This window comes from Etheostoma spectabile, chromosome 24 (assembly GCF_008692095.1).
Source record: "Etheostoma spectabile isolate EspeVRDwgs_2016 chromosome 24, UIUC_Espe_1.0, whole genome shotgun sequence".
Classification (NCBI taxonomy): domain Eukaryota; kingdom Metazoa; phylum Chordata; class Actinopteri; order Perciformes; family Percidae; genus Etheostoma; species Etheostoma spectabile.
In genome coordinates, this window is record NC_045756.1 from 231635 (window position 1) to 244240 (window position 12606).

A 12606-nucleotide genomic window follows, 5' to 3' on the forward strand; every position below is an offset into this window, starting at 1 on the left:
CATCTGTTCCAAAACTGTTTTGAGCATCCAAAACTGAGCAAAATCCTTATCGTGTTCTGTAGAACAAGAATCAAGGACTGACAGACACTCTCCAGTCTATTATATCTTATCTCTCCCCTGTTCAAAACCAGACTCAAACCCCCTCCCAGCTGCTTATTTGCAATACACTGTTCCTGTCTTTTATTTCTTATTGTTAGACTTTTTCTGCCCTGTATCTGTCTTTTATTGCTGTAAGTGACCTGATCTTAGAAGGCGCTGTAAATAAATGTATTATTCTTAGACTATATTTTATATCACCTATCACAATCCAGCAGTACCTCAGCGTACAAGCCTATACTCTTATTCGCTTGACTCTCCCAGAAATGATGAAAACCCAAAATTCAATAAGCCTGAAGTCCCTAAGTAAGAACCTAAGGATAATTAAAGTCACATTACCCAACAGTAAAGCATGTAGATAAGACGGCGCGGCGCTGCAGCAGCAGAAGTATAAATATGTCCATGCTCTGCTGCAGGGTGGATTAAAGAGTAGAGCTCAGTATATCTCTGCTCACCGACATGGCCCAGTCATGACAGGAGCCTGCACTGCACACCATCATCAGCTTCTCCGTCGACTTCAGCATCGTCAGGCCCAGGAAGCCCCCGTAGTCCTGATGGAGGGACGAAACCAGCTCTTGGTTCATACCACACATACTCACGGGTATCGAGGAGCGAAGCAGCAACATGTCTCTGCTACACATACAGTCATTTTTAAGACTTTTCTCAAGTCTTTAAACACATTTTCAGGTGTCCACAAATCATTCAAGTTAAACAAGAAATATACCACTCTTACAAGTACTGTTCCTTTGTTTTGACTGCAAAAACTTTTAAGACTCTTCATCTATCAGGTGTTTCCCAAACTTTTTCAGCTCAAGACCCAAAAGAAATGTGTGTCTCCCCGGGACCATTTCGAACAACCATGAATTTAAATGTAAATAAGTATATTTATTCCACCATAGTACACAAAACAGAGAAGTGTCTCTATTCTCCCTTCTGGGCACCCTCTTTCCAACTCATGTTCTCAATCCCTTCCCATCATCCTCAGTCCCGACACCAACTTTTTTTTTAATAATGCTGACTTGAATTTAATGAGATGTATGTGGCGGTTGGAAGATATCAACCACTGATCTAGTCTAGGTAAAAGTGTCATTCTGAGGTCTGCTGAGCATTTAGTCTGTTCTCTGCCAATTGGCGACCCAATAAACGGTCTGCGACCCATTTTGGGTCCCGACCCTAAGTTTGGGAACATTGTCTATGGAGTAAAGAAGAACTTGCACCTGGCAATACGATGTCATCCTCTACGGCCTCATGCATTATGAGAGAAACCTCATTTAGCATTTCATCCCACACAGCCGGTACAACATTCATCTTCAGGGTAATTCCCAGACAAACTCTCCGAAGACCGACACGGGTGCATCCACGAACGCCAGATCCGCCAGGTATCTGGCACACAGAGGAACCCTTACACACATAACAAGTGGACTCAGAAGAACGGAACAGTAAGAGGTCACAGCTACATAAGAAGAGAGAGAGAGAGAGAGAGAGAGAGAGAGGAGAGAGTTGCTGCAAAAAGAAATGGAAAACTGCAATATCGCTAGTGTTTTATAACTAATCAGCATATTGTGCATTGTTTTGCAGCTGATTAATACTGGTACAACAACTTTTTATGTTCATTGGGTGACCACTGATTGTATTCTCAGATAAATTCTGGTTTCCTCTTGCTTGCACTTGACAATTAGGAGCCCCCCCCCCCCCCCATCTGCACACTTTTACCATTACTGTTTTGTTCAAATCTTAATGTGTGACAGTTTTTGCAGCTGCAAAGCATGCATAAAGTAGTTTTGTTGCATAATTTGCATTTGTATTTTTATGGTTTTTTTCATTGATTTTGCCGCTTTTTCCAACATGTTTCACCCTTATTCGACTTCCTTTATTTCAGATATTAAACAAAACTTTGAAAAGGTCAAATTTGATCCAAGACACACATGAGGGTTAGACAAAAGACAGAGTGTCTTTAGTTTTGCTGGGACAAACCAGATGTTACGAATGATTAAAGCATGATTCAATATTGCAAAGCAGACACAAGCACTTCCCCAAACTTAACTGAAGCCCCATCTGGACTACATGTGTTACTACCCACAGCTGCAGCCTGGTCCTCTGCATCCACCTTGCCCAGCCTCTGATGGACCTGCTGCAAACCCTGTCAGGGCACAGAGATCCCCATTCATAAGAAAAACCGCCAGCACATGTGAATATGCACGTGAATTTCCAGTACCTTGGTCCCCTGAACCCCGAGCCTCTGCCTTCGAGCCGAGCCACGATGACCTGCTCGGACCCCCCCAGCACGGAGGTCCAGTCCAGCCCGAACTCCTCGTCACCCGCCTGGGCCGCCCAGGAACTGCCCTGGAGACAACACACAAACACACACACCACAGACAACACAAACACACTGATTATGTATTCAAATGCTCTTCATCTTCTTCTATTGTAACGGGGAAGCGCTGTATAAAGCAGATCTTCAACAGGGGGTCCAGGGCCTTCAGGAGGTCCTCAGCAGTCCTGCAGGGGCCACCAATATTGTTAGTTTTTTCAAACTTAAAAATTTCCTGACATGAATTTTACGTATTATAAGCAAGTATAAATCCCCACTGATGATAGGCTTACTGGCCCATAGGTAGGTAGTCTAAGATAAAGTTCATCTGAGGATTCACTGTGCCGCTGCTTTTTAACATAACACATGATTCATAAATCATGCCAAAATGTACTTATTCTTTTTAGCTTAGTATTTTATGCCCAAAAGGTATTTGATGTTAGAAGTTGTTGGAAAAAATTGTTGTTACTTTCATTTAAATAAATAAAAATGTCAGCAGCAGACTTTGTTTTTCTCCTCTTCCTCCCTCCTTAATATCTCACCCCACTCAATAATAAAAATAATATATTATCCCTTTGGTTGCAATAGAGTACATTAAGTCTGGTTGTATTGGTACTTTAAAGAACTAAAGGATCACTTCTCCACCACTGGCTTTTGAGCCTTTGATATTTACTGAAACTTTTTTATTCAAATAGGATTATGGGACATTGCAAATGTGGCTACATTTCATTTTTTTATCCAACACGCCGTGTATTTTTAGTTATAGCTGCTGTTATTTGTAGAAATGTATTTGAAATGTAACAGTAAATATAAATGGTAAAAAATGGTCTTACACAATAAAAAAGGCCGTACAGGTGACTCAGAGAAGTCCGGAGGGTACTGAGCTTCAGAGGCAGCTCTGTGTGGTGGGGGGTGAACATGAGCACAAGCAGAACAACAGACAGCTGCAAATACTCATATCACTCTTTTATTAGTGCAGATCGTTTGTACCAAGTTGTCGTTCGTGATCGTCCGGATTTCAGTCTGAATCATCTTTTAGTCCTCCAGCACCGACCGCAGAGGAAGGTTATTCTCTAAGATGAAATATGCTGTGAAATATAAAAATCAGAGTTAAATTGTTAGTTATTTATCTGCTGAAAGAAAATAATCACATCGAAGAAGTCTAAAAGTTTCACGTTTCTGCTCATTTGGTTTCTACAGAAACAAATAGACAAAGACAACATTAGGTAAACTATTCAGCACTTTATCCGAGGCTGGCAGCAATGGACGGACATGTCTCTGTCCTCTCATCTCGTTCAGCTATCAGGCTCCTCTCCTGTGGAACCAGGTTCCAGTCTGGGTCCAGGGACCAGAGCGTTCAGCATCAGGCTCCTCTCCTGTGGAACCAGGTTCCAGTCTGGGTCCAGGGACCAGAGCGTCTCGCTATCAGGCTCCTCTCCTGTGGAACCAGGTTCCAGTCGGTGGTCCAGGGACACAGCGTTCAGCTATCAGGCTCCTCTCCTGTGGAACCAGGTTCCAGTTCTGGGTCCAGGGACCAAGCATTCAGCTATCAGGCTCCTGTCCGGTGGAACCGTTCCAGTTTGGGTTCAGGGACCAGAGCGTTCACTATCAGCTCCTCTCCTGTGGAACCAGGTTCCAGTTTGGGTTCAGACAACACCATCTCCACATTTAAAGTGGCTTAAGACTTTCCTCTAAGCCAAGACTGCTGGGGTCTCCCTGATGCACTGCGCACCTCTCTTTTCCTCCTTCTCTCAATCTATGCAGCCTCTTTCCATTAATGAGTTACTAACTCGACTTCTTCCTTTCCCGCGTAGTCTTTTGGTCTCTCGCCCCTCTCCCCTCTCCTCCTATCGCTTCCTGCAGGTGTTTCTGGCTCTGGATCTGGGGAGTCTGGATCGGGGAGTCTGGATCTGGGGAGTCTGGATCTGTGGTTGGAGTCCCTGCTGCCTCCATGTTCCTGCCTCCACACCCTCGGCTACTATTCTCCATGTCTCTCCCTCTCTGTCTGAGGTTCTTGCTGCATTCACATTGTGTGGAGTCTATTTGGTTAGATTCAGCCTTATCTCCCTGACTTGTCTTTTATAAGCTGAACATGAGTACTTACAGCATTTTACAAAACATAGCAGCGAAAACTGTGAGGAATATTTAAAGTGATAGGAAACACATTGCCGGTGCAGGTTGCCACGGGTCAGATCCAACAGCTGCTGGTGTTTTCTACAAATGGAGATATATGCTAATTGCTGCACATTTTTCATTTCAGGGGAAGGCACATCTGCACCCACACAAACACAGAGCCCTTTCATACTGGTGAATATATATAATAATAATATATATATAACAGGTAATAAGCCGACTTACAGTCCACGTCTCGACTGAGAAGCAGCACAGCTGAACTCCAGACCTGCAAATGGGCGAAGGAATGATCATACCTAAAGTTATCTCAGGACATATCAGAAGTGAGGGGGACAGAGGATTTTTATTGAAAGATATTGTCTCATTTGTCTCTCCAAATCCTGCTTCATTAGATTTAGGATCCATGACAGATTTCCATAAACCTTTCCATACTGTTTTACAGCCTGCGTCTCGCCCAACGGGAGACAATATGGCATGTTTTAATGATTTTTTTGTATTTATTTCTATATATATAAAGTCTATCATTTAATGGGTCTGTAAATTACTGGATCTCAACCTTAACTGACAGAGCTTGAGCAACGTGCACACTTGCCTACTTATGGTGCGTTCAAATCAACTTGTTGTAAGAGCACACACACATCCTGTTTTGACACATTCTATATGAAGCTGAATTTCTGACTTTTTGGACGGTTAGAAGGCATTATTCTAAAATTTCAGACCCATCGTTGTACCATTAAGGAAGTTTAGTGGAGCTTCTATTAATTTTGGTCCCTGCTAGTTGACTCTCTCTCCTGACCTTACGTGCAGGATGGCGTGCTGCGCATCGGGCTGACGTCGGCGTCAAAGAACGAACACTCTTCCTTCAGTCCGCAGGTGAGACATTGTCGTGGAAACAGGCCGGAGGGTGGCACACTGTCGGAGAACAGATACAACAATGTGCATCACCACACACAAGAGGGAATATGCGGAGAAAGAATGAACCAAAAAGCTTCAGAAATTCAACGTAAGTCAGAGATTAGTGTACTGACCTGTGAAAATGTCTTTGTTGTGCAGAGTCCTCTGTGCTCAGGAAGTATCTGTGTGTGGGAAGCAGAGCAGCTAAGTAGGACAAGGTCAGGAGACATTATACATGTCCCTTCATTAAGTACTTCACTGTAGCACTGACCACCAAAAACCGAGATTATACAATGATGATCCCTGCAGCTCACGTGGCATGTTAGCACATAATTGTCTTCAAACCATTTCTGCAGAATACAGCTGATGGTGTATTAATATTAGTTATTTTACTGGGAGGAGAGACAGAGACAGATGAGGCCCAATAACCCACTTGGCCAATCACAGGCTTAACACATCGTTTCTTGGAAAATTGGAATGTTTTTATCAAGATAGAAATCAGGCGTCTTGCCAAACGTTTTCTTTCTTCTCATTTTTATTTGGGGGCAACATTTTATTTACAACAACAAGGCCCAATATATACTGATATACGTGTTTTTCAGCTACAAGTCTACAGATCGGTTTGTTGGGCAGCCAAGAGTGAAACTCTGAAAACGGCAGATTGTTAATGAAGGGGAACTGGACAATGTACCATATTTGGACAGCTGGACAATAGAGACAGTTTAGAGAGATTTTGGAGTAAATCAATTTTTTTTAAGTTTATTGTCGGCCGAAAGGTAAAATTGTTTCTTTTTTAAATGTGAGAAGCAAAACTTACATGATCTGGTTGTTTCATCGTACGCAAACAACTTTGTCACCTCCCATCTCCTGACGTCAGGTGTCGGACTTCATCGTGGTCACTTCGCAACTGAAAGCAGAACCAGGTTGAAGGATTGGAAACACCAGGAACCACCACCCTATCTCTGGTAGATATTAGGATTAGAGTGGGTTGGTCCTTTTGGAGTCCCTTTTTGGAGAACATTGTGATGTGGGTGGAATCTCCGTGACCTCCTTGTTTCACGTCAGCGTGAGAAAACCTGCTCCTGTCCTTGGAGAACAGCGGCTCCTGTCCCCGCACAGAAGACAGAGACAAGAGACACAATGCACGGATGGCTTCTGCTGTACTTCCCTTAATAATGGGCGTACAGTATATTGCTGCGAGGATTCACTAGTATATACTGTCAGACCCTTATTGTTGTTAAATTCTGTTATGAGGGATGTCTGTGTCTGTTTCTGCATGAGAGCCACGTCTCTGAAGACTCCTCATCTTGTCTCTGATTAAAAAGAAGAAATTAAATGAAAACATGACAATGAGAACAGACATGTCCTCCGGTAGTGCAGCATGCTACACCAGAATGGTGTATGTTATATGGAGATCAGTCTGTCTTGTTTTCCAAAGAGTGTCTGATCAACAGAATTTATTTGCATTTAATTGATATTATCTGATTCACTTAGACAGCTGTGGCCACCACAGTAACCAATGTTTGGGGAAAATTGACTATAAAAATAACGTTACAAGCAACAGCCCTCACTCAAAACTCTACTTAACAAAAGTATTATCTGCACAAGTACTTAAGTCAAAAGTAAAGTACCCACTCTGCCAGGGTTATATTGTCATATATTATATATATATTATACCCTTGGATAATTACTACTGATGCATTGTATCTACTGTATACCGCATTTTATGTTTGAAGTTGTCCGAGGTGGAGCTGATTTTAAGTTCTACTGGTAGGTTTTCATTCCTGAATAACGTCAATTTTATAAATGCTCAATATAGTTTTTAAAATCTGATTAGTAAAGTAATTAGTAACTGTTCATATTTACCTCTGAAATGAAAAAAGTAGTAGTAGAAAGTATCTAATGCTCAAATAAACAGTATTACACTCTATTACAGGTAGTTTCCACCATCACCATCATCAACACCATCTTTGACCCCATCGTCCAATCAACACCACCCACCTGAAGACAGACTCCTATGGTTCTTCACACACCGTCAGCACTGATGCATTCTGGGGCCGGTTGACCCACCACACTGCCCAGGTGAGTATTACTGAGCCACTTCACCATGGTGACGTAGAATCGCTGCAGAGGAGACGCAGAGGAGAGTCAGGCGTTGGGCCCTGTTGGTGTGTGTGTTGTGTGTGTGTGTGTGGTGTGGGTGTTTGTGTGTGTGTTGGTGTGTGTGTGTGTGTGTGTGTGTGTGTGTGTTGTGTGTGTGTCTCACTGTGCCTGAGCTGATCTGTAGCTGCAGTTCTGGTGATGTGTGCGCTCCGAACAGGTTACCACCGACAACTTGAACGGCAGGGTTCCTCGAGCCGGCCTGAAGGTTATACTTTGGGTTATTGTAACATATTATATGTAGAGATTAATACATCCTTTTAAATACATGTCTGTTAATGACATCTCAAATGTGGCACAGTTAAAAATTTTACAAAGAAAACAAACACCCAAAAAGAAAGTGAATAGTTTTTTTTGTATTTTTTCCTTTAACTTCACACACACTGTGAGGACTTTATTTCCTTCAACCAGCTGCAGCAACGTACCATAGGATATTGGGTAGTGTAGTCCTTTGGGATACGTGTTGCCGGTGAACTGGGGCAGAACCATGTTGGGTACCAGGGTGTCGTTGAGGGTGGAGGAAAGCCAGCCACTCTCCGTCAGGCGACCACCATGGACCAAGTGGGAACGCAGAATCTCCTCTGATAATAAGAAAAAGACAAATAATCCACATCTGTGTAATAGTTTATGGTGTCTAATGACAAAGATCTCTTTTATCATTGCAGATGTGCTGGCTTTCTGCACCTGTAGTTCTGTTTATAGTAGTTGTATTTTGCTTTTCTTGTAAGCTGTTTAGACATCTTCTTCTGGTAGTCAAATGCTTCTTTGTAAGACACAACATTAGGTTAAATCCAATTAAAACTGGTTGCAATCACCTTAAAAATGGAATTGAAGGAGCTTGCTAATTTGATTGGTAAAATAGTACACCACACTTATTCTGCTCTTTCCATCACATCAGCCAATTGTTACAGTCTAAAGTAAATGCACTCAAAAACACAAGCACACAGCTCACCATAAATCTACAGGCAGAAATGATTCTATTATGTTTCCCATCTGCCGCGTCTGTCTGAGCAACCCATCACCACGTTGCGGAGTTTTTGCACAACGACTAATGGATTCTAGAGGCTTGTTGTTGATTTTGCATCGCCATTCGGCTTTTTGCTATTTTGTCTGTCTGCTCGCTCGATTCTTTTAAACAAAAGACAAATCTGAACTGTGGACGCACCTGTACACTCCAAACTACATCCTCAGCCACCCAGCCTTAGAGCCAGGTCTGTCCAGGTTTCTGCGCGTTTAAAGGAAGTTTTTTTGGCACCAATGCTTGCTCTTGGGGGGAATTGTTGGGTCTCTGTAAATCTGTGAAGTGTCGAGATAACTTCTGTTATGATTTGACGATATAAATAAAATTTGATTGAAAATCTATTGATTAAGTCACACAAACGCTTTCAAAACGGGGCTTGAAGCGTTCCACCGCAGTTATATCAAAAACATTTAAATAGTACTACAACTACCAGAAGAAGTACTCAGTTGCTTCACTTTGGGCCTAAAATCAGGCCTAAAAATCTGCCTTAAAAACACCAAATCTCATTGTGAAACACCCAGAACAGCGAACCAGCCACACACACACCTTCATACAACCAGCGGCCAGCCCGTTGAAGATGACTCCCTCCTCCATCCCGGAGAGGTGATCTCAGAGAGTTGCTCTTCACATCAGACTGGTAGTAGATTTTATTCTCAAGATGTAGATCTGAGGAGAACGAGGAGATAATGAAGGTGTTGATTTCACCCTCACACACCGGTCATGATCCCATTTCTAACTTTTCTTTTATCAGTTGTGCTCCTTGCTGCTGTTCTTCGCCTTGACTTTTAGTTGTCGAGTTCTGCTTTCCATGTGTTTTCTCATTTCCCCTCTGATGAATTTGGTTTTTTTACATAAGCAGCTGGTTTTATCTCACCGTGCTGAGGAACGTCTGTGTTTGTTCTTTTCTACCATCAGTGTTTAATATTTGCATTTGCAAATCACAACAGATCGCCTGACACATCCTGCAGGCTCACCAATATCCTGAGTCCCCCCCCCGCCAACTCTTTTAGTTATTTCTTTTCACCCGCTCTGTTCTGAATATCAACTAGTCACACAGCCGCGAGCAATGCTGGTGGCATCAAATGAAACATTTATCATAAGACATCCTGTATCTCGATGAACAACACTGGCCTACAGAACATCTGAATGCCTGAACACACCATAAGAGGTCAACCTCTAAAATATGTACCACCCAAACATAGAAATTTAGAGCAAAAAGACACAAGACATGTTATATAAAACAACTAAAGATGTAAAAACTGCTAATAAAAGCACTAAATCTCTGACGCCTATTTTATTAACAACTTAAATGCACAAATTCCCATTCTCCTTGAGGATGCACTATCTAAGATTAAGAAGTATACATAGACTACAAATCAAAGAATATCATTACAAATATAGCATGGGTGTTTTATTGCACTTTGTCTTCATTTTCCAGAAGACGTCTTCCAAGTGAGCCTTTCTAGGAAATTCTTATCAAAAGGACTATGTCCCTGTTGGCTCAACAAAAATGTCCTCACTCTGATTTAATAGCATGCTGAGGGGAATGTAATGTGGAATGCACTTTGTTCCCAGAATTCAGAGCTATATGTGGTTCCTATGTGTCTCTAAAAGTAGGTTGGGAGCCAGAGCCTTCAGCTCCAGGGTCCTCTACTGTGGAACAGGTCCCAGTCTGGGTTCAGGGGTCGAAACCACACCGATGAAGCTTATATTTAGGGGTGAGCGCGCCTAGCCAGGCCCACCTGCTTCTCTTAGTCCATAGTCAGATTCATTTACCATATATCAATGATATCATAAAGAAGAGGAAGCAGGGTATTACAGCCCGATCAGGATGGGGAGTTCTAGCCAGACCAGGTTCCTCTCCTAAACCTGTCTCTCTTAGTTATGCAACTTCCTTCCTTCGACACACTGAGCATCTCTCTCCTCTCCCTTTCTATTTGTGTGCATTCCGTCCCAGACATGCTGTTCACTAACCTAGTTCCAGGGAGTCGAGATTAGGGTTAGGGGGTTAGTGTTAGTGCTAAGGTGGGCTAGGTTAGGGCTAGGTTAGGGCTAGGGTTAGGGTTAGGGCTAGGGCTAATGCTAAGGTAGGGCTTGGTTAGGTTAGGTTAGAGCTAGTTGGTTAGGGCTAGGCTAAGGTAAGGTTAGGGCTTGGGTTAGGGTTAAGTTAAGCTAGGGTTGCGTTAGGGTTAGGGGGTTAGGGGTTGGGTTAGGGGTTAGCTGGTTAGGGCTGGGCTAGGGTGGGCTAGGGTTAGGGGTTGGGGTTTGTGTTGGGTTAGGGGTTAGTGTTAGGGGTTAGTGTTAGGGTTAGGGGGTTGGGTTGGGGTTAGTGTTAGGGTTAGGGTTGGGGTTAGGGTTAGGGAGTTAGGTTGGGTTTAGGGTTAGGGGTTGGGGTTAGGATTCCTTATGGTCTCTTTTTGCCCAGCATGTTTCCTTGGAATAGGATGGCAACAAGATCTAGGTTGCAGCTGTCACCGTGGTCCTGCTGCACTACACCATGCTACACCCTGCTACACCCTGTAGTGTCCTGCTGCGTCCTGCTACACCCTGAGATGCCCTGAAGGGTCCTGTAGTGTCCTGCTGCGTCCACCTACACCCTGAGATGCCCTGAAGGGTCCTGTAGTGTCCTGCTGCGTCCACCTACACCCTGAGATGCCCTGAAGGGTCCTGTAGTGTCCTGCTGCGTCCACCTACACCCTGTAGCTCCCTGCAGTGCCCTGCTATGACATGAACTACCACGACTACCAATTGTAGTCGCTGTTCCATTATTTTTATTATGACGGTTATTGCCACTCTTCATTTCATCTCCAACCGGCCCGTCTGACACCGCCTACCAAGAACCTGGGTCTGGGTCTGTCCCAGGTTTCTTCCTAAAAGGGAGTTTTTCCTTGCCACTGTTGCACTGTTGCTCGCTCTTAGGGGAAATACTAGAACTGTTAGGGCTTTGTAAATTATATGTTAAGTGTCTTGAGATAACTCTTGTTATGATTTGATACTATAAATAAAAACAATAAGACAAACACAGCACAGCGAGGATGTAAACAGACTAACAGAGCCTGTACTGTAAAGACTGAAAGAAGAAGAAATACCTCCGGGGAGACGAGGCGGGAGGAAGACAGCGAGGAGAGAAGAAGGAGGAGAAGTAAAAGAAAGAATCTCATAAACAAACAGCCTTACCAGCTGTTGTCCCTGTCTTCCCCAAGCTGCGTGTTGGAGCACCGCGTTGTAGACCTCCGGAGGGTTTAGCTCCCTACCTCCCTGTTACACACACACACACACACACACACACACACACCACACACACACACCACACACACACACACACACACACACACACACACACACCCACACACAAACAACACCTCCACACACACACACACACACACACACACACACACACACACACACACACACACATTAACTACCACCATCTGTTTCTGATTGCTGCTGTGTGCATCAGGTAAAGCGAGAGCATGCTCACCTGGTGTAGATGTTGTAAACGATGTAAGACGCCGTGTATGAATATCTGTACATCTGCAACGACAGTTCGACTCATCACGTAATGCAAACACAGATGTCAGTCATATCTTATAAGTTAAAAAAAAACAAGAAATATGAAACTCAACACATCCATATGAGGAAACAACGTCATTAGAGCAGCTCATAACTATCAAAAGCAGGAAATTAACAAGACACCTTGAACAGAAACCCCTTTCTCTTTGCATCACTTATCAACAACACTGTTTTTAACTTTACAGTTATACATTTACAGATATTTAGATTTAAAAAAGTCAAATATTTACTAGGTCTAATTGCTGTTTGTGTCTGCAGCGCCACGTAAAGCCTCAAACTTCTCAAGTAAAGTCATATCTGCAGATTTTAAGGGACTTATTACAACACATTTGTATTAAACTTCCACAAAGTTGGGGTACTTGCAGGAGGGTAGATGGATGCGTTTGTGTGTACCACGCTGTGTGTGTGTGTGTGTGTG

At 43.2% G+C, this 12606-nt stretch overlaps 1 protein-coding gene across 1 annotated transcript in view; it reads right to left on the reverse strand.

Moving 5' to 3' along the window:
- The window catches only part of LOC116674242 (inactive dipeptidyl peptidase 10), a 77208-nt gene that overhangs the window by 15482 nt on the left and 49120 nt on the right, over positions 1 to 12606 (reverse strand). The window contains exons 6-8 of the mRNA XM_032506843.1: positions 12097 to 12149; positions 12041 to 12062; positions 11793 to 11873 (exon numbers count right to left, since the gene is read on the reverse strand). Coding sequence (XP_032362734.1) covers positions 11793 to 11873; positions 12041 to 12062; positions 12097 to 12149 — 156 coding nt within the window. The remainder of the gene's footprint in view (positions 1 to 11792; positions 11874 to 12040; positions 12063 to 12096; positions 12150 to 12606) is intronic.